Source organism: Eumetopias jubatus, unplaced genomic scaffold (genome assembly GCF_037043125.1).
Source record: "Eumetopias jubatus isolate StellerSeaLion01/CBP00866 unplaced genomic scaffold, mEumJub1_p1.0 scaffold_8, whole genome shotgun sequence".
In the NCBI taxonomy this organism is placed as follows: domain Eukaryota; kingdom Metazoa; phylum Chordata; class Mammalia; order Carnivora; family Otariidae; genus Eumetopias; species Eumetopias jubatus.
Window position 1 is genome coordinate 19,415,420 of NW_028274814.1, and position 23,201 is coordinate 19,438,620.

Consider the following 23,201-nt stretch of genomic DNA (forward strand, 5'->3'; position numbering starts at 1 on the left):
AGGCAGACGCTTAATGACTGAGCCACGCAGGCGCCCCCCCCCCCAAATTTTTTTAATGTCCAAATACTTGGAAATTTATAAACTCTCTTTTAAATAGTTACTGGATTAAGGAAGGAAATAGAAAATTAAATGAAAGACCATGTAGAAAATAACAAAGAGGAAATGCTAGATAGATATCAAAATCTGTGAGACATGATGAAACTCAACTTCCAGGTAAAATCTTCAAAATCTTAAAGAAGGAACTAAGCATTGGAAATGTAGGGAAGTACAACAAGCTGAAACACTGGAGATCTTTCTTCCCTCTGAACCTTCTATCACCTCCCTCTCCTCTTCCCGGTACTCTCCGCCCTAGCCCACCCAGCTGGCCTTGCCAAGCATTCCCACATCTCCACACATCTTTAGATGGAATCAAATTCACAAAAGATTTCCTTTTGCTTTTTTAGGCTTTGAAGCTATTCAGCTCCAGCCTTGGGATTGGTGGGGTTGAGGGGGCTATGACTTTTGTTCTGCCTGAATATACTTGTTATCCTCAAGGGGATATGCTGGTTAGTCTCATGGCTGTGACTCACTGAATAGTTCTTAAGAATAAAACCCAAATGGCAGAGAAAGAAATAAGACCTCTGACAGCTGAAACTGGAATGTAACTGCAGCAAGCAAACACACTAGCTTAGGCTGAGGAGTATTTCCAGTTAAGCACATGTTGAAATTAATTTGAGTTCAGAGAAAGATGTTTCTAGAGATGGCAGGAAAAAGGGGAAAGGGAGTGATGTTCAATAGTTTGCATTCTTTAGCATATTGGATTTGGAGTTTCGGCAGAGGTTGGAAACATTTGGTTGGTTTCTTAGCTCTGTTGTCAACACAGGTCTTTCCACAATTGCTTGGCCATCCTGAACTTTTGTAACGGAGTGACAAAACATGCCATTGCTCCAGGTGAAATAATACTATTGGTTGGTGTAGTGGGAGCCAGGGAAAAGACTGAGATGGTAGCCCTGCTTAGTTGTGGAGGTGTGAGAGATTTACAGAACAGATCCTTGCCATATGTAAAGGAGTTGCATGCTCACGGGGAGACTACAAACCCAATGGGACAAGGGAGACGCAGAGGCTATAGGTAAGGGCATCTATCAAGAGTGCTACAAGCTATTCAGAGGAATCAAGAGGATGGCCAGCTCTCTCTGCTATGAACACAATATTGCAGGGAAACAGGAGAAAGGACTTCAACTCTCTCTTATATTAAGGGCAAGATATTTAACACCAGTAAGCGGCAATTTCCCTAATCTGTAATAAGAGTAGTAATATTAGTCTTCTCAAAAGGATTAAAAGGGATCATCCACTTATTTGTCTATTCATTCTCTAAATATTTATTGAACAATTTCGATGCCAGGCACTATGCTAGGGGATGGGTATATAAAATAGATATTAAACAAGCAAGCACGCAACTGTGTAATTTCAAGTTGGGAAATGTGTCTTGAGGGTAAGAAACAGTCCTACGGGAGAAAATAACAGGGCTAATGACGTTAGTTGGATGGTCAGAGGTAGCTTCCCCAAGGATGGCACATTTTGGGTCTGAGGATGAGAGGGAGTTAGCAATGGAGAGTCCGGAGAAGGAGGATTCCAGTTGGGAGTGCTAATGTAGCCTTAGAGACTGAATTGAGAAGAAAAAATCTCGACAAACTCAAAGAATTGTGAAGAGCCTAGTGTGGCTGGAATCGCAAAGGAGAGGAAGAGAGAAACAAGAGTTAGGCAGAAGCTTGACCTTGAAATGGCTTTGTAGATGGAGATGAAGAACCCAGACATGCTCAGTGCAAAGGGGAACAATTAGAATGTTCTTAGCACAGAGCCCGGAGCACAAGTGAGTGGTTACTAAAAGTTAACCTGAGGATGATTCTGACGGTGATGTTGGGGAGATGAGAAAAGGAGGAGAATGTGACATGATGGAGTTTGCAATCATGTAGGTTCACACTTCTAGGTGAAACTAGACAAGTATTCCTGATTTTGGAAAAGCAGATTTTTAAAAGAATTAGATAAAGGATAAGTTTACTGATGGAGATATCAGAAGAGACACGTTTTATGAGGCATAAAACGCTATGAAATCATGAAACATAATAACAAAAACATAAGGAAATAATTTTAAAACAATTTTTAAAGATTTTATTTATTTTTTTATTTATTTAGAGAAAGAGAGAGAGAGCCTGAGCAGGGGGAGACGGGGAGAGGGAGAGAAAGAATCTCAAGCAGACTGTGCTCAGCGAGGAGCCCAATGTGGTGCTCTATCTCATGACCCTGAAATCATAACCTGAGCCGAAATCAAGAGTTGGATGCTCAACTGACTGAGTCACTCAGGCACCCCAAGGAAATAATTTTTTAATCCCTGTATGGCTTCTCTCATTTCTTATCACTCACTGTTTATTGTCTTATTTGAAATAGGGCCACATCCCCTCCTATGTGCCTAAATTAACCCAAGACTGGTCTGCTGGATCAAGTCTTTATTTAGCTAAGGGGCATTTCCACCTGAAGCTCACCTCACAGAAAGCCCCATGTTAAACACTGCTGCATGGGAGGATTCTGTCTTCAGCTCTTGGTTGGACCAAACCTATGCGCCAGCATATTTGGTTTGCTTTGAATTAACGTTTAATACTTTAAATAGATTTTTGGAATTGTTATATAAAAACAAATCTGGATACATAGCAAATACAAACAAATGAGCACATGCATTAAGATGGGGCTTTGGGACCTGATCCATTCCAGATGTTAAAGCTTACTGCTGACTGGGCTCTAGAGCTCACACTTAAATTTCATATGAACTGTGTTTTTTGGCCCTGTTTATTTTAGCTTTCTCTACAGGAAATCATTCCTTTGTAAGAACTCTGTTTTTGTTGTTTTTGTTTTAATGAGTAGTTTCTTTTCAAGAATTAGTTCAGTCTGATGAGCGCAAAAATCAGAAGTCATTTGGGTGTTCCACAGGCTACTGATTGTGGGTCACAGGCTATATACTGCATCTCTGGGCCTGAAACAATCAGTGTTAGCTGGATTAATAAGGCAATCAATGAGAAATCTGGGCCTGGCCCGCAGAACACTGGAATTCTGAACTGGCCCTAGTCATTTCTTTGCAAATGTGATCCAGTATAGAGAATGAATTTGATGTCATGCCTTTATAAGTGACTCTGGTATGGCTTCACCTGACCTGTTAAGAAAAACTCCTTGTTCATATAAACCAGGCTTAAATACAAATCATCTTTCTGTAGGTTATACTGTAATAACAAACAGTCAATAGCAGTACAACAAATCAAAAACAATAACAAACAAAAAAATGTCTGTGGCTTACAATAGTATACATTTATTCTTTGCTCATGTAAACATGTTGGTTTGGGGTCACTGGCAGTTCTGCCGATCTGCTTACCTTGTCCCATCTGTCCCTGGGACCCAGGCTCTTGATCTTGTAAGAAAAGAAAGTAAAAGATGGTTGAATCCTGCAGTGGCCCCCAAAGCTTCTCCCTGGAGATGGCATATCACTTCTGCTCACGTTATGTTGGTAAAGCAAACCCTATGGAAGCCCAGGCAATGGGAAGAATAATTATTAATTTTTCATGGGGAGGCATTGTAAGTCACATGGCAATGAGCAGAGATGTTAGATCCCATTACAGGGAGGGATTTAAATAATTAGGAAAAATAATACAGTCTGTCCTAGTGCATAAGCACAAAAGAAAAAGGGGCTGTTATTGTTGTGGGGGAGGTGAAAATTCACAAGTCCTACAATACATATTGAATGCGGAATGGGCTGCAACAATATTTGAGATCACTTTAGAGCATTTGATGAACTTTATTTGTCTCTTTCAAAGGATTTGTGGTTAAGGTATTGTCATGTCCAGGATCCAGAGAGAATACAGGCTTTCAGATTTAATAAGGTTTCAGTTCCACAGAGACAAAGAAACACAGCCAAAATCAATTGTACTTTCTAGGTTTAGGGCCCTTGAGCCCTATAAGTTCCTCTTAAAACATTTGGACTGCAGCTGCCTTTCTCCTTGCTAAAATCCTTGAATTTCATTAGCGAGGCCCTGGGGAATGGCCCACTTTAGCTTGCTCTGATGCTATTTGGCTGTTTTTCTTCCTTCTTGTCATCTTCTAATGGGCAAAATACGAAAGAGAGACTACAGTCTTAGCAGAGGAGTGTGGAGCCCTGGAGGATCAGAGAGCAGGGTGATATCTTACTCTGTGTTTCCTGCTTCCTGGTTTCCAAGAGCTAGTATGTTTGTGTTGCTAACAAAAATTGAACCATCAAAGCATGCCTTAAAATTAATGAATCAACGAGCATTTGTCAAATACCTATTTGCAAAGTTCTATGTTAGATGCTAAAGGCGTGACAGACATTTTCTCCTCCTTCAAAGATTTGCTGTTTGGTTAGAGAGATATTTAGCATAACTTTAAGACAATATGTGAAATTCGTGTTACAGCTCTTAGAAAGAAACTGGTTTGGCATGAGTCAGTGGAGAGGCATGTGATTTTTAAGGTCTGTGTAACAGTCAATCATATGGCTGTACCCTAATTTATTTAATCACTCTCCTATTATTAGACACTTGGAATATTTTCAGTTCTTGTAATTATAGATCCACTCTGATGTGAACCCTTGTGTGTCTTTGCCTGTATCTCAAATGATTTCCTTATGGTAGAGTGTTAGGAGTGAAGTTACCTGGTCCAAAACTGAACATTTTGAAGACTCCTGATGCATACTGTCAAATTATTTCCCAGAAATTTGTATATGCTTCCACCAGTTGTGAATGGGAGCAACTGTGTTACCATATCCCTGCCAGCTTTAAGTATCAGAACTTTTAAAATCTTCCCTTTATTGCCCATTTCCCTTGGCCTGGATGGATAATCCTTCAAGGCTCAATTTAAAGGTTATTTCCACTGACAAATATTCCATAATCCCGTTTGAGTTCAGGGTTTTGGGGTGAAGTCAGTTTCCTTTAAGGCCTTTTTATATCACCCTTTTTCTATTCTGAAATGAAATTCATAAGATGATATAACCTCAACACACATATAATATAAAAAAATAAAGTTGGAAATATAAGATTTAGGAGAAATAAAGTAAAAAATGTACATATTTATTTATTGCATTATGTTATAAGCCCGGGCAAGCTAGACTTGAAGACAAAATGAAACCTTAAGCTATTTTCTCTTTGAATCACTGTGAATGCCACAGTACAGACCCACGCTGACGTGGCTGTGTAGGTTGGTAACAAATTTTCTGAAATGGTTACCAACTCTTGTCAGATTTCCAGGAAAAAAAACCCCACAAAAATCTTCCTTTGATTTGTACTCTATTTATAATCTTGGAATATTCAGTGTTTATTAAAATTGGGCAGAAATATTTTGGGTTTGGTCTATAAAACAGAGCTAGATTTTACACTTAGTAATAGAACTGTCCCTTATATGAGTGTCACATGGGATATAGGATAATTTTTGTGTGTGACACAAAATTATCTCTCACATTTCAGGGTGTTTAGTGTCTTCGGTCCCCAGTCACTAAAAGCCAATAGTGCCTAGCCACTACTGTGTTAGTTGATTAAAACAAAAACAAAAAATGTCTTCAGGGATTTCCAAAATGTCTACTTATGAGGTGCCTGAGTGGCTCAGTCAGTTAGGTGTCTGCCTTCAGCTCAGGTCATGATCTCTGGGTCCTGGGATCAAGCCCCGCATTGGGCTCCCTGCTCAGCTGCTCCTCCAGCTTGTGTGCTCTCTCTCTCAAATAAGTAAATAAAATCTTTAAAAAAAATGTGTAGTTGTGATACCTATTGAGAACCATTGTGTTAAGTAATAATATAGCACCCCATACTTTCCCAAACATAGCACTCATGCTTTTGGAAAAATATGCTTGCTTGTTGTAGGGTCCTTGTAAGCAGTGACTGACCCACCCAGGCCCTGGCACTTACTGATGCCTTGATAATGTTAGTTGAGAAAATGAATTAATATTTGGATAGCTAGATCTTCCAAAATAATTCTATATAACAGGAGTAGTATCTATATGCATGGAATCATTCCTGATTTTGTGAGAAACCTCTAGCGTTTCACCTTTCAAAATGTCAAGAATTGCAATAGCTATTCTTTAGTTCACATTTTTTATGACTAGGCATTTTGCTGAGGAATTCACACTATTGTATCATCTATTTGCTTCAACAACCCCATGAGCCAGGCTTAGATTTAGTAACTTGCTCAGAAGTGCAGGGGCTCTGGCCAGGACTGTGTGACTCCATGGACTGTGCTCCTGGCCCTTATAAGACGTTGACTGTTGATTTAAAACAGGTGGTCTTTATTGTATGAAGGCAATTTTCTTCTGCTCTTAACTTTCTAAGAGTCAGAATACTGACCTTTTTTTTTTTTTTGACATCTATGGAAATGCATGGTTTATCTTATTGGATCCATTGAGGAGTGTAATTTATAATTTGTAATTTCAAATAACCTTGCATTATTCAAGTTCTCATATTTGATTGGTTTATAAGCCTAGTGATGAAGTAAATTTGTTTTTCTAGAACTGTGTTTAAGATTTTTGTATCTATATAAATAGGTGAGATCAATCCATAGTTTCATCTGTATTATCCATATTGGAATTTAGGAAGATAGTTCTGAGAAAAATTAGTTGGAGATTCTTCCATGTTTCAGGGTACCTTAGAACAAATTATCTATGGCAATTATTTGTTCCTTAAAAGTTTGAAATAATTGGGGCACCTGGGTGGCTGAGTTGGTTAGGTGTCAGACTCTTGATTTCGGCTCAGGTCATGAGATTGAGCCCTGCATCAGGCTCCATGCTCAGCAGGGAGTCTGCTTGAGACTCTCTCCCTCTGCCCCTCTTCCTACTCGTGCATGTCTCTCTCTCTCTTTCTAAGTAAAATCTTAAAAGAAAGTTTGAAATAATTGATGAGGTAGAACATTTTCTGGGAGTTTTGGGAGGGGAAGTAATTATTTGATAATGTTTTCAATTTTATCCATGGTTTATTGTCTATTCAGATTTTATTTCCCTTCTCCTTGAGATAATTTTAGTGATTTATATTTTTTCTGGAAATAACCATTTCAAACATTCAGCTATATTAGCATAGAGTTGTACAAAGAATTATCATTCATATGAAATGAATGTATCAGTATCTGTGTATTTGTTGCATTTTTCTCATTTTTGGTTTGTCTATCTGTGTTTAATCTTGTTTTAGTTTTCTTTTTATTTTCTTTTATCTTTATTGACAAAGATATGTCTTAAATATCCCTATCCCCCAACCTACTCCCAAAAAACAATTCTTGAATGTATTCTTAAATTTAACATTATTTTGTATTTTATTATTAGGTTTTACTTTTAGTTTTACTTTATTATCCCTCATTGTAATACCTTTTTCCAATTTTTTTAAGTTGACTTTTTAAATTCTTTCTGTTATCTACTTTTCTGTTTCTTTCAATAATAAAGCAGTTTATTTATTTATTTATTTTTAAAGATTTTATTTATTTGACAGAGAGAGAGACAGAGAGAGAGGGAACACAAGCAGGGGGAGTGGGAGAGGGAGAAGCAGGCTTCCCGTGAAGCAGGGAGCCCAATGTGGGGCTTGATCCCAGGACCCTGGGATCATGACCTGAGCTGAAGGCAGACACTTAACGACTGAGCCACCCAGGCACCCTAATAATAAAGCAGTTTAGTCTAGGACTTCCTTTGATTACAGATTTGGCTGAAACTTGCATATTTTGATATATCATGTTATCATATTTTGCTGTTTTCTAAATAATCCAAAATTTAAGTTTATCTCCCCTTTCACATTATAGAAATTAGTAGGAGAATGTTTTACATATTCTTATGCTTTTGGATTTTATTTGGCTTAAGATTTTGTATCAATATTTAGTGTTATTTTATTGTGCTGAAAAATTTCCACATATGTAACCCAAATTAGATTATGATTTATTCTGAATCTGCCGTTTTCTCATCTCCAAATAATCCACCATCGCCAAAGTAATTTTGTTGATTAGGGTTACAGATCTATTTTGTTTTTCTATTTAGGTTCGAGATGATCAAACCTTACTTGGAAAAGTCTGTGGCAACGAAACCATCTCTCACATTAAATCCATTACTAATAGTATCTGGATCAGGCTTAAAATAGATGCTTCTGTTGTAAGAGCTAGTTTCAGAGCTGTTTATCAAGTCGGTAAGAAAATTTATGCCTTAATTTTTAAGTGTTTAATTTGTGTGATTGTAACATTTTAATTTCTTGAAATAATTTAGTCATTTTATGTCCTTTAGTGGCAAGGAAAAAATTCTAAGAGTAATATCACATTCCTGTATATTCCTATGCAGAACTAAACTTTGCAATAAAAGTGAAGGCAAGAATCATTTATCTCTGAATGAACACTACTATCATTTTCATATTTACAGCTTGTGGAGGAGAATTAACTGGAGAAGGGGTCATTCGCTCACCTTTTTATCCTAATGTGTATCCAGGAGAAAGGATATGCAGGTGGACCATCCACCAGCCCCAAAGCCAAGTAGTTATTCTCAACTTCACGGCCTTTGAAATTGAAAGTTCTGCCCACTGTGATACAGATTATATTGAGGTAAGAGTAAAACATCTCTGAATACTTGTATTTGGTTGAATATTATTAAAAATATTATGTACATTATCCTCAGATCAGCTACAGGCAACTAGTTTGTAAAGACCAATATCTCTATAGATTCAAAAATTCTCAACAAAATACTAGCTAACTGAATTCAACAGCATATAAGGAGGAATATACACCATGACCAAGTGGGATTTTTCCCGAGGAATTCAAAGGTGGTATACATTCAAAAATCAGCTAAATGTCTATGCTGCCCAGAGCAATCTATACTTTCAACACCACCCTGATCAAAATACCAATGGTATTTTTCGAAGTGCTGGAACAAACAGTCCTAAAATTTGTTTGGAACCAGAAAAGACCCTGAATTGCCAAGGAAATGTTGAAAAAGAAAAACAAAACTGAGGGCATCATGTTGCCTGATTTCAAGCTCTATTACAAAGCTGTGATCACCAAGACAGCATGGTACTGGCACAAAAACATACACATAGACCAATGGAACAGAATAGGGAGCCCAAATATGGACCCTCAACTCTATGGTAACTAATGTTTGACAAAGCAGGAAAAAATATCCAATGGACAAAAGACAGTGTCTTCAATAAATGTTGCTGGGAAAATTGGACAGCTATATACAGAAGAATGAAACTTGACTATTCTTTTACACCATACACAAAGATAAACTCTAAATGGATGAAAGACCTCAAAGTGAGACAGGAATCCATCAAAATCCTAGAGGAGAACATAGGCAGTAACCTCCTTGACATTGGCCACAACAACTTTCAAGACATGTCTCCAAAGGCAAGGGAAACAAAAGCGAAAATGAACTTTTGGGACTTCATCAAGATAAAAAGCTTGACACAGCAAAGGAAACAGTCAACAAAACAAAGAGGCAATCCACGAAATGGGAGAAGATATTTGCAAATGACACTACAGATAAAGGGCTGGTATCCAAGCTCTATAAAAAACTTCTCAAACTCAACATCCAAAAAACAAATAATCAAGTCAAAAAATGGGCAGAAGACATGAACAGACACTTCTCCAAAGAAGACATACAGATGGCTAACAGGCATATGAAAAAATGATCATCCTCACTAGCCATCAGGGAAATTCAAATCAAAACCACCCTGAGATACCACCTTACACCAGTTAGAATGGCAAAAATTGACAAGGCAAGAAACAACAAATGTTGGAGAGGTTGTGGAGAAAAGGGAACCCTCTTACACTGTTGGTGGGAATGCAAGTTGGTACAGCCACTTTGGAAAACAGTGTAGAGGTTCCTCAAAAAAGTTAAAAGTAGAGCTACCCTATGACCCAGCAATTGCACAATTGGGCATTTACCCCAAAGATACAGATGTAGTGAAAAGAAGGGCCACATGCACCCCAATGTTCATACCAGCAATGTCCACAATAGCCAAACTGTGGAAAGAGCCGAGATGCCCTTCAACAGACGAATGGATAAAGAAGATGTGGTCCATATATACAATGGAATATTACTCAGCCATCAGAAAGGATGAATACCCAAATTTTGCATCCACGTGGATGGGACTGGAGGAGATTATGCTAAGTGAAATAAGTCAAGCAGAGAAAGTCAATTATATGGTTTCACTTATTTGTGGAACATAAGGAATAGCAGGGAGGACATTAGGAGAAGGAAGGGAAAAATGAAGGGGGGGGAAATCAGAGGGAGAGGTGAACCATGAGAGACTATGGACTCCGGGAAACAGAATGAGGGTTTTATTTATTTTCTTTTTATTTTGTTATTTTTTAAGATTTTATTTATTTGAGACAGAGAGAATGAGAAAGAGAGAGAGAGAGCACATGAGAGGGGAGAGGGTCAGAGGGAGAAGCAGGCTCCCTGCCGAGGAGGGAGCCCGATGTGGGACTCGATCCAGGGACTCCAGGATCATGACCTGAGCCGAAGGCAGTCGCTTAACCAACTGAGCCACCCAGGCGCCCCAAACTGAGGGTTTTAGAGGGGAGGGGGGTGGGGGTTGGGTTAGCCTGGTGATGGATATTAAAGAGGGCACTATTGCATGGAGCACTGGGTGTTGTATGCAAACTATGAATCATGGAACACTACATAGAAAACTAATGATGTACTGTATAGTAACTAACATAAAATAAAAATAAATAAATAAAAATTAAAAAAAGGAAAAAAAAAAGATTTTCAAAATCTCTACACATGATTTCACCAATTGTATTTATAACATAATTTCTTATTTTTCCTGAAATCATTTTGCCAAAAATTGAATTCAGTTTGGGGGGTATAAATATAATTTTCACCATTAAAACATTGGATGAAAAAAAAAGTAAAATAAAATAAAGGAAAAAATCTCCCACATGATTACCTCAATAGATGTAGAAAAAGCATTTTGCCAAAATCCAACATCTTTTCATGATAAAAACACTCACCAAACTAGGAATAGAAGGGAAAATTGTGCAAAATTGTGAAAGTAGGCCCTTTCCTTACACCATACACAGAAATTAATTAAAAATGGATCATAGACCTAAGTGTGGGAGCTGAAACAGTGAAACTTTTAGAAGAAAACATAGGCATATTTGTGACCTAGGTTAGGCAAAGACTTCCTAGATATGACAAAAGAAAAAAGAGAAAATTGGACTTCATCAAAATTAAAAACAATCTAATTTTTAAAGTGGGCAAAGAATCTAAATACATATTTCTTCAAAGAATATACACAAATAGCCAATAAGCACATGAAAAGATGCTGATTATCACTAATCTTCAGAGAATACAAATCAAACCATGATGAGATACTGCTTCACAAGCACTAGGATGGCTATAACTCAGAAGTCACAACATAGCGAGTGTTGGCAAGGACATAGAAAAATTGGAAACTTCTTACAGTTATACGCTGCTAGTGAGCATATATAATGGTACAGCCACTTCAGAACACAGTTGCAAATTCCACAAGAAGTTAAACATTTGATCCAGTGATTACCATTTATCATTTGACCCAGCAATTCCATTCCTACATGTATGTCCAAAGGAAATGAAAATATGTGTCCACACAAAAATTTGTACATAAATGACTACAATCATTATTCTTGGTAGCCAAAAAGTAGAAACAATATAAATATCCATCAACTGATGAATGGATTATTAAAAAGTGGTATATCCATACAATGGAATATTATATGGCATTAAAAAGGAATGAAGAAATGACACGTTACATGGATGAAATTTGAAAACAGGTTAAATGAAAGCAGCTAGTCACACAAGACCATGTAGTGCGTGATTTTATTTATTTGAATGTCCAGCATGGACAATCTGAGCCTGGGGTTTGAGGGAAATGGGGAATAAATGCTAATAGGTATGGAGTTTCTTTAGGGGTGACTAAAATTTATTTTTATGACATTAATAAAATCTTTCAGAAATAATTATTCTTTTTTTTTTAAAGATTTTATTTATTTATTTGACAGAGAGAGAGACAGCGAGAACGGGAACACAAGCAGGGGGAGTGGGAGAGGGAGAAGCAGGCTTCCCGCTGAGCAGGGAGCCCGATGTGGGACTCAATCCCAGGACTCTGGCATCATGACCCAAGCTGAAGGCAGACGCTTAGTGACTGAGCCACCCAGGCGCCCCCAGAAATAATTATTCTTAAGAACAGTTGCACTGGGTATTATATAAGACAGATGAATCACAGACCTGTACCCCTGAAACAAACAATATATTATATGTTAATTAATTGAATTTAAATTAAAAAAGCAGTTTTCCAAAATAATATCTAACAAAATAAACTTGAATATACTTAAAAAAATTTTTTTTTTACTTAGATTGGTAGCAGTTCCATTTTGGATTCTCCTGAAAATAAGAAATATTGTGGCACAGACATACCTTCATTTATAACATCTGTGTACAATTTTCTTTATGTCATATTCGTGAAAAGTTCTTCTACTGAAAATCGTGGTTTCATGGCTAAATTCAGTTCTGCAGACTTGGGTAAGATACTGACAGTTTCTCCTGCTTTGCATTTGGGCCGAAAAAGTAAACAGCAGAAATAAATTATTATAGAAAATTCATCTATACTGTAGATGTGTAGTTATCGACATTATAAAAGTTTTAAAGTACATTCAAAGGCAAAGAAAAAATATATTTCCTAATCAGTATATATCAATAGTTAACCGATTTCTATTAATAAGAGGAAAACTAGGTTTTCTTAAGTGGCATATGAGGAACATGTTTCTTTTTCAGCTTCTAAGAGGTTATGATCAGATTATTTTACTTTGAATTCCAGGTAGCTTGTTGGTTAGTTATTCTAATAATGATTATCATTTTTATTTCAACAGCATGTGGAAAAATTCTGACAGAGTCAACAGGAATCATTCAAAGTCCTGGCCATCCAAATATCTACCCTCATGGCATCAATTGTACCTGGCATATATTAGTCCAACCTGGCCACCTGATTCATCTAATATTCAGGGTGTTTCATCTGGAGTTTCATTATAATTGCACAAATGACTATTTGGAAGTTTATGACACTGGTTCTGAGACATCTCTTGGGAGGTAAAAATATGTATGTGTATTTTAACTAAAAAAAACCTTTCTGCTTTCTTGCTTTCCTACTGCAGTGAAGGATGTTAAAATCTACCATGTTGTGTTATAAAAACCAGTTGAGATCAACCCACTCCTCAATGACCGTTTCTATGTCAGTAGAAATTGGTCTTCAGTAATTAAGTTTTGGCATATGTGTATACCCATGAAAGCATTACCAAAATCAAGATAATGTACATGTCTATTACTCCTATTATAATTCCTCACTTCTGTCCCTCATTCCCATCCCCAGGAAACCACCAACCTTTTCTATCACTGTAAATTAATTTGTATATTCTAGAATTGTATAAAAATGGGATTATATTGTATGTACTCTTTTTTTGTCTGGCTTTTCTTAGCATAATTTTTTGTTGGTGTTGTTGAGCTTCTTGGATCTGAGGGTTTATAGTTTCATCAAACTGAAAATTTTTTGGTTGTTTTTTCTTGGAATAATTTATCTGTCTCTTCTCCCCTTTGGGGACTCTGATTACAAGTATCTTAGCCATTTGATATTGTCCCACAGCTTACTGATGAACTCTGCTCATTTGATTTTGAGTTTTTTGTTCTCTGTGTGTTTCATTTTGGAAAGTTTCTGTTTCTGTGTATTTGAGTGCACTAATCTTTTTTTCTGCAGTGTCTATTCTGCTATAAATTCTACCAAGTGTATTTTTCATCTTAGATATTATAATTTTCATTTCTGGAAGTTCAATTTGAATCATCTTTTATATCTTCCATGTCTCTACTTTACATATTTTTTTCCTTTAGCTTCTTAAATCTCTGTGATACAGTTATGACTGTTTTAATGTTTTTATCTGCTAATTCAGTCATCTGTGTCATTTCTTGGTGTGTTCTGATTGATCAGTTTTTCTTCTCATTATGGGTTCTACTTTCCTCCTTTTCATGCTTGGTAATATTTGATAGGATGCCAGACATTTTCAATTTTGCGTTTTTGTGCAGTGGACATTATTGCATTTCTGTATGTGTTTTTGAGCTTTGTGGGTTTTTTTAAATTTGATTTCCAGTTAGTGAAGATACAGTGTAATATTAGTTTCAGTTGTGCAGTATAGTGATTCAACCCTTCCATATAACACCCGGTGCTCATCACAAGTGCACTTCTTAATTCCCATCACCTGTTTAATACATCCCCCTGCTCCCCTTCCCTTCTGGTAATCATCAGTTTGTTATAATTAAGAGTCTATTTCTTGGTTTGTCTCTCTCCCTCTCTCTCTCTCTTTTCTCCTTTGCTCGTTTGTTTCTTAAATTCCACATATGTTGAACTTTGTTTTAGAAATGCATTAAAGCTCTTGGAAACAGCTTGATCATTTCCGGTTTTGCTTTTAAACTCATTTATTGTCTCTGAAGAATCATTGTCCTTCATTGCTTGATATCCAGTATCTTGAGATCCACTGATTTATATCTTTTTGTCCAGACCAGATTTTCAGTTGTTTCAGGTGAAAGGTTATATCCAGCCCCGTTATTACATCTTTGTTGGAAATGGAAATCTCTTGATTTCTTTTTTATTTCTTCTTACTTTCATTTTCTTTTTTTTTCTCATCCATTTTAAACATTTTCCCTTTATTCATTATTTTCTTAAATTTATTTCATCTCCTAGTATTATTCTCCCTCTTTATTTTTTCTCTTACTCCTAATCTTTTATTTTTAAAACTTTCTTCTTCTGAGTAAAATTGGTTCTATTTAGCAAAAATTTAACATGGCTTGGTAACCAAACTTTTACTTCTGCATAGGCCAGCTGTTTAAAGATAATAGAGTCCACCTCTATAGGGCTCCTTATTCTAGGCATTGTTCTCATCCTCTTATATACAATATATGAACTCATAAAATTCTCAAAACAATTCTATGAAGTCGGTGCTATCATGATACCCATTTGAGAGATGGGAAAACTGAGGTATCAAGGTTGAGTGATCTGCTTAAAGTCATAATGCCTCCAGAGTGCCTGGGTGGCTCAGTCGGTTAAGCATCTGCTTCAGCTCAGGTCATGATCCCAGGGTCCTGGGATCGAGCCCCACGCTGGGTTCTCTGCTCAGCAGGGAGCCTGCTTCTCCCTTTCCCTCTGCTGCTCCCCCTGCTTGTACTTTCTGTCAAATAAGTAAATAAATAAAATATTTTAAAAATATAAAGTCATAATGCCTCCAAGTGATGGAGTTGACTCTAGAATCAGTGTTCTATGAGTTTATGGTATATACTTTCCCTTTATTGTGTAAGTTTACATATTTTTATTAATAAGTTCATTAATATGCTATACAGTGACTTAGTATAGCTTGCAATTTCTTGTTTCATTAAACTTCTTATGCATGAAAAGCCACACAGCTAGGTACACACATATAACCATTTCAGGGAAGTAACCATGAATAGGATGATCTTCAGCAACTTTGTAAGTGTTTTGTGCTTGAAATATATTTGTTTTTAAAGGTTAATAGGGGGTATTATTTTTTATTTTTATCTTTACATGTCCTAATTTTTGGTACATCATTTCAAGTATACTAAAAGTTTTTAAATCTGTGTTCTTTCTTGGTTTCAAACAGATATTGTGGAAAATCAATCCCGCCCTCTCTTACCAGTAGTACCAACTCATTAATGCTTATATTTGTGGCTGACTCTGATCTTGCTTATGAAGGCTTTTTAATAGACTATGAAGCAACTGATGCATCAGCAGGTAACACAACATTGTATACTTGGTTTCACTCACTCCATTACAACATAGTACTATGAGAATACTTCATCCCTAAGCCCGTGGCACATAATGAAAGCTAATTTAGAAAAGAGTATAGTGACTTCAGTGCCTTCCTTATTAAAAATAATAATTAGACTGCAGTATTGTATCAATGTTAAATTTTCAAATTAACATAATTGTAAGTGTTCTGTAAGAGAATGTTTTTATTCTTAGGAATGATACATTGATGTTTTTAGGGGTAAAGACATGCCATGTCTCTAAAATATTCTCACTTGGTTCAGATAATAAGTGAATGAGTAAGTTAGAAAAAAAGACAGAGATAAAGCAATGAGGACAAAACACAAATAAGTAGTAAATCTAGGTAAAAAGAATTTGGGAGCTAGTTCTTACAACTTTTCAAGTTTAAAATTCTATCAAAATAAAAAGTTACTTATGAGACTGAATACTAATTTTAAGAAATTAGAGAAAGATTTCCTAGATGCTTATCTTTTAAAGCCCCCACCCCCATAAATAAATAAATAAATAAATAAATAAATAAATAAATAAATAATTTTATATAATATTATAATTAATTAATTTGTTTATTAAAAACTTCCACTCAGAATCCCTTCCCAATTTCTCATTTATTTCTTCTCAGAGTACCTGGCCACTATACTTTATTTTATGCAAAACTGCTGTGTTCCGGCAGTTTAAGTTCTGTGTTTGGGTAGTATGACTTTAGATTTCTCCAGAATCCTGAGTGTGAGTGATTCATGCACTTTTCTTTCCTGAGGGCCCCATTCCATGAGACAGTTTATTATCCAGCTCAAGCACATGGGAAATTGAATCCCCAGCAATTACAATAGTTTATGTTAAACAGCTGACGTATTTACTGGACTTCGTCCAGGTGTTTAACATCCAATGACCAAAATTGGCTTTTTAAGAAATTACAGTGTGCACACAATTTTCCATACTTCTGTAGTTTTATCTGCCTCATATATTTGGCCCAAACCACACTGAATATTAGATTAGGATTTGAAGCAAGTCCCTTGAACTCTTTGGGCCACAGTTTTCTCATCTGTAAAATTAAGGAGTTGGATTTGATAATCTTTGAGATGTCTTCTGGCTCCAATCAACTATGAACACAAGTTTAATTTGCTGCATGAATCAACTGGCTGTGTCTTAGAAAACATACATGCTGGTGGGGCCTGCTGAAAATATTATGGAAATCTTTGTAACAATGTGCAAAGTAAGACATAGCTCTGTAATGACTAAAGCAGCTCCACTAATAACCACGCTAGCTTATAAGGCCATAGCAAGTGCAGTAAGAGCCAAGAGCAACCCAAATAACCTGGCAGGAAGGATATTAAAGTTAAATTTTAATTGTAAAAGAAGGTTTTCAGAAAGATAAGATGCAGGTAAAATAAAAGAAAGGTGAGGAAAAGGAAAGAAGCAAAACTGGAGAGAAAAAGAAGCTGATAAAGAAAGGCAACATGGGGCGCCTGGGGGGCTCAGTCAGTTAAGTTTATGTTGCTGTAAAATGTTATCTGATTTTTTACTTTTTAATATTTTTACCTCTTCCACCTACTTTTAAAAAATGGTAAACAGGGGCGCCTGGGGGGCTCAGTCGGTTAAGCGTCTGCCTTCAGCTCAGGTCATGATCTCAGGGTCCTGGGATCGAGCCCCACATCGGGCTCCCTGCTCAGTGGGGAGTCTGCTTCTCCCTCTGTCCCTCCTGCTCTCTCTCCCCTCAAATAAATAAACAAACAAACAAACAAATAAATAAATAAAAAGAAAGACAACACAAGAGAAGATATTTGACAAAAAGAGAAGGGAATCCTGAGATGGCAAACTCTGACTCTTCGATCTGCCTCCTTGGGTGATAATCATCACTTTGGCTTCTGTCTGGTCCAGACAGGGCTGAAATCACAGACAAGGGAGTGTTCACTTTCCATCTTTGGCCAAGCCTGGCTGACCACTGTGCTCCTGCCCTTTGCTGGGTGAACTCATTGGTCTGACTAATAGCCAAATATTCTAACCAGCAATCAGATGACAGACCCAGGAAGCCATATGGCACACTCAACTTACCATTTTGGAGCCTGTCTCAGTTTCCCATTGGGCAGGACGTGAATGAATTGGCTGTCATGAATTGTTGAGGGTGGCCTTGCAGGACGGTTCAGGGAGGGTCTGATGTGCGGGTTGTGCAGGCAACTGCCAGCCAGTGGGCTAACCTTCCAGGCAGTCTGAGTTCTAGGGGGCTGCCCACCTGGAAATAGAAGGTGTGGGGATGCTTTGTTTTCAGATGTCACCTTATTTTTTGTATTTTCCGTAGAAAACAGTCTCAGGAAAAAGCCCCAATGGAAGTTTAATCATTGGCCCTCATCCTATTTTATTCCTCTAGCAGAAGTTATTTTCGGAGCAATAATGACAATATTCAGTTGGTGATTTCTAGTTCACAGCAGATGTGTTTCTCTGCTGAAGTCTTTCCTGTCTTTATCTGATAAAGGTTAAATTTCCTGACTTGAATCCAGTTACTTTTCCATCTGTATTTCATGCCATAGGGTTATGATGTCAGCTCCCAAATATGTGTTTGGAAGGAAAGAGATCAGTTTCTGGTCGTTACTTGACTCCCTCCCTCATCTTTTTCTCCCTGCGTCCAGATGTGCCTGGGGAAATAGAAACAAAAAACTAACCAGTGAAATGTTTCTGGGTAGAAATTCTGAAGAGTTTTTTAGTAACATTATGAAACTAGGTTTTACATGTTTGCTTATCTAAAGTACAAAATATTTGAATTTTGAAAGAATATAGTTGATTAGCTTACTAATCTTACTATTTTAAATTGCAATTTTATATCCTATTAGCATCTCCTGCATATGTATTAAAATAATCTTACCAAGAGGAGACTTTAAAGGTATAAGAAAGAATAGAGAGATAAAGAAATGATGCCTTTCTATTTTACTATTAGACGAAAACCCATATAACGCTCAGTCCAATGTTTTTCAAACATTGCAACATTCATGCCTCATTAGTAAGGTCAACCTAACAACTTACTAGGTTGTTATCTGCATTTGTTCAAAGTATGGAACAGAAAAAAGAATAGAATAGAAAGTATCAGTTTATCATACAAAGTTTGGTGTTACCTCATGAAACCTGTTTGCAATATTCATGTATGTGCATGATTGATGTAAATGTAAATGTAAATTTTTGTGGTGTGTCAGAAAGTTCAAAACACAAATCTGATTTAATTACTTACTTTTTTAATGGGGGAAAGTGAAGACCACCATTGAATTTTCCTCTCAAGAATGCACAGCTAGTCAGTTTAGAAGCTAAACCAAAACAATCCTGTCCCAACATCTAATCTATTTGTTTCATCCTGTCCAGGTGAGCTCTTAGAAATGCTCCAGATTAAATGTACTTGGTGTGGCTGGTAACATACAACTTCTAAGAGTATGAAACGACCATAATGAACTTTTCCCTATTTTCTGCAAAAAAAGGCGGGGGCTTTATAGTTGTCTGGGGAAATGGTAAGGAAGTGTCAGACCCACATCAATATAGGATTAAAAGTGGGTGGCAGTGGGCTTTCCCAACCCCCCCCATTCCCAGTTCAGAGTTCCCACCTACTGCATAGTCTGTATTTCATCAGTTACCCTGGAATGAGCCCAGAAGAGGCACCTAAGAGTGAGAAGTTAAGTGATTACAAAAAGGGCAAAAGAGGGTTTCTTTAGAAGAAATGAATAGGGAATACTGTTTCTATTTTCAAACTTCAGTCTGGGAGAGCAGTGTTCTCAAACTCTAGCGTTTATAAGAAACTTGGGGTGGGATTTTCTTGTTACAAATTCAGGTATCAGGTCCCCACCCAGAAATTCAGATTCAAATATGTCTAGGGTGGGTTTTCACCAATTCAAATGGATCTAATGAAACTTTGCAGTTCCTCAGAGATTCTGGAAGTTAAGTCTTAGCACATAAATTGCTATTGAATTACAAGTAAGGTGTAATGGGGAATTAGACTTTAACTGGTCATGCCGGAAAGTATTTTCCATGTTACTGAAAGGCTGATGGCTAAGTCACAAGTTTTGGTTCGTAGGCCAGCCCTGACACTACCTTGGAGAAGTACCAAGCTCCTTCATTCTTTTCATCCACTTTGAACTCTATATTTTCTGTTATGAGATATTCAGATATTTTCCTTCTGGGAAAGGTTTTTAGTTAGTCTATTGATCTTTTAAAGGTTTACTTTCTCCTTGGTCAGTATGTTCTCCTATTTTTGTATATATGGGTATCCTACCACTTCACAGGTCAGTAGATTTGTCCTATTTAATTTATTACATTTCTTCATCCTTAGAATGAAGGTGCTAAATGAAACATTTGTGATATTCCTAGTCTTCTGCTCACCTTCATTTCTAAATTGACATTCTCTGCATGGAAGAACCAGGGATTGTTAAAAAGCACAGGATTTGGAAACGAGAGGACTTGAGTTTGAATTTTATCTTTGTCATGCCTGAACTAAGTGATGCTCAGAACTTAACCTCCAGGAGTCTGAGATCCCTCATCTATACCTCTCTAAAAAGTGGACATTGTGACAAGTGGCTGTTTCACATAGTTGGGGAAGATTAAATGAGATATTCTATGTGAAAATTATATAATAGCTGTAAACCACCATGACTATTCCAGGTTTAAAATGGAATTACTGAGGTCCAAGTACAATTTCACAATAGCTGCATTGGTGAGTTAACTTATATTCATAATCAATTAGTCACCTGTGAGGGGAAGGAGAAAGCCATGGCCATGACCGCCTAGCAGTGAATTGTGGCAAAATGTTAGATTTTGGTTAAGGAAGAGTCTTTTTTCCTAAAAGAGAATCTGAAGCTGAAATTTCATCTTCTCTAAAGTCTTCCCTTTGAAGAATGTTAACCAAATATGCCCGCTGAAGCAGGTGATGGTTCCTGGGTTGACTATTCAATAAATTTTCAGGAAGTCTGAGATCATATGGATTTATGCAGACATGGAAGTTTCATAAATGAAATCAGAAAGCACTACCTATGGGTTGATCTCTAATGTAATTGGATAATCACATAGGTTATCACAAATGGCAAAGCAGGGAGGTGGTGGAGCAGTTACCCATGATCTACCCGTGATCTCACAAGGTGACGCAGTCTTCTGTGGATCAGTTCATCCCCTTCCTGTCTCCCAGATCATATGGGACTGATGTCATCACTGCTTTGTGGATTAAGGATTATCTATGTTTGAGATTTTCCTTTTTGATAATGAACTGAATGCTATGTTATTAAAACTTATTTGAAAATGTTTAGTGGAGGGAGAGATACGTTTTTAGAAAGATACAGTTTTGTGATTTTGTAAGGGTTCACAGAGGACATTTGTATATTTTCTCTTTCCTTTCTTTACTTTTTTTGGTTGTTGGGGTTGGTCAGAAAGAGAGAGATATGAGGCGTACTAATAGTTGTTTTTGATCTTCAGAGAGGTGCTTTTCCTTTGCTAGTTCAGCTGAATATAATGGATGGAAGAAATGTATTTTTCTCCTTCTTCTCTTTGTAAATGTTAGACCATCATAAAAAGCAAACTGTCATTGGATCTGAGTTTTCCTTTAGCAAGATGAGATATAAAGAAAAGGCATTTTTAGGGGCGCCTGGGTGGCTCAGTTAGTTAAGCATCTGACTCTTGATTTCAGCTCAGGTCATGATCTCAGGGTCATGAGATTGAGCCCCACATTGGACTCCATGTGGAATGTGGAGCCTGCTTGCAATTCTCTCTCCCTCTCTCTCATCCCTTCCTCCCCCAAGTCCCCCACCCTGCATGCAAGATCGCATGCATGCACAGCGCTCTCTCTCTCTCTAAAAAAGAAAAAAAAAAAAAGAAAGAAAAGCATTTTTATGTTACATTTTGTATATGTATAACAAACATCAGGCAACACATGAATTTCCTTTTGTGGAATTATATCCAATTTTAATTATTTGTGCTTTATTGCAAAGCAGAAGAGAAAACCAAAGCCTAGCATTAATATGTCTCAGTATTAATATTATTCTCGAAAGAGCCATTTATACTGTGACGGGAAGAGAACATAAACTTTCTACAGACTTCAGTGTTAGATAAGAGGAGTTACTAACCTCTCCAGAAATAGATGCAGTAAGTTCAGAAAACCACTGTTTTTCTCTCCACAAAACCAGACATGTGAATCTCATAAAACTACAGTCAAATTTTAATATTAAATATTCTATTTAATATTTATAGCAGATATACCTTCAAAATATTTTTTATTTCTCTATTTTAGTTTCATTTATTATTCATTGGATAGCTGAATTATTTATTGGCTTTACTCTAGAGAACTCAACCTGTCTTTGCATGGAACCTTCAAACTTTTAATATAACAGAGATTTTTATTTCATAATTTCATAAAGTAAAATTCACCTGTAGATTCAACAAATATGTGTATGCATGTAATCACTTCTCCATTCAAGATATAGAACAATTTTATCACCCCAGAAGGTATCCTTGTATCCTTTTGATCGATCCTTCTACATCCTCCATCTCAACAACTGCAGACCTGGTTCTTATCACTATGAATTAGTTTTTTTTCTGTTCAGAAAGCAAATATGAGTGGGAGCATGCAGTATATACCCTTTTATATCTGGCTTCTTTCATTTATCATAATGCTTCTGAAATTTGTTCATATTGTTCTATTTATAAGTAGTACTTTTTGTTTAATTGCTGAATTGCCTTCCATTGTATGGCTATATCATAATTTGGTTATCCATTCACCTATTTTTGGATAGTTGGATTGTTTCCAGTTCTTAGCTATTATGAAAAAAACCTGCTGTGAACATTGATGTACAGTTTTTTTTGTGGATTTGGGTCATCAGTTCTCTTAGATAAATACCTAAAAGTAGAATTTCTGGGTCATATGGTAATTCTATGTTTCATTTTATGAAAAACTGCCAGGCTTTTTTTCCAAAGTGATTATGCCATTTTATATTCTCACCTGCAATGAAGGAGAATTACCCTCTCTCCACCTCTTTGTCAACACTTGGTATTGCCAATCTTTCATGTTTAGCTTCTAGTAGTTGTGTAGTAGTGCCTCATTGTTGTTTTAATTCGCATGTCTGTGATGACTAATAGTGCTGAGGACCTTTTCACATGCTTATTGACCATTTATACATCTTCTTTTATGAGGTGCACATTAAATAATTTGGTTCATTTTTATTTGTGTAATTTGTCTTATTATTGTCTTAAATTATATATTCTGGAAACAGGTATGTCCCTTGTCAGATAAATGCATTGCAAATATTTTCTCTTTGTGTGAAGCTAGCCTTTTTTTTCTTCCTTCCCTTAACGGTATTGTTTGAAGGGCAGAAGTATAATATGTCCTTTTTTCCTTTTCTGGTTACTGTT

General features: G+C 36.6%; 1 protein-coding gene across 1 annotated transcript in view; it reads left to right on the top strand.

Annotated features, from left to right (window-relative positions):
• The window catches only part of CUBN (cubilin), a 271,439-nt gene that overhangs the window by 49,972 nt on the left and 198,266 nt on the right, over positions 1 to 23,201 (top strand). The window contains exons 18-22 of the mRNA XM_028114080.2: positions 8,027 to 8,171; positions 8,399 to 8,577; positions 12,373 to 12,538; positions 12,886 to 13,102; positions 15,673 to 15,803. Of these exons, the coding sequence (XP_027969881.2) occupies positions 8,027 to 8,171; positions 8,399 to 8,577; positions 12,373 to 12,538; positions 12,886 to 13,102; positions 15,673 to 15,803 (838 nt within the window). The remainder of the gene's footprint in view (positions 1 to 8,026; positions 8,172 to 8,398; positions 8,578 to 12,372; positions 12,539 to 12,885; positions 13,103 to 15,672; positions 15,804 to 23,201) is intronic.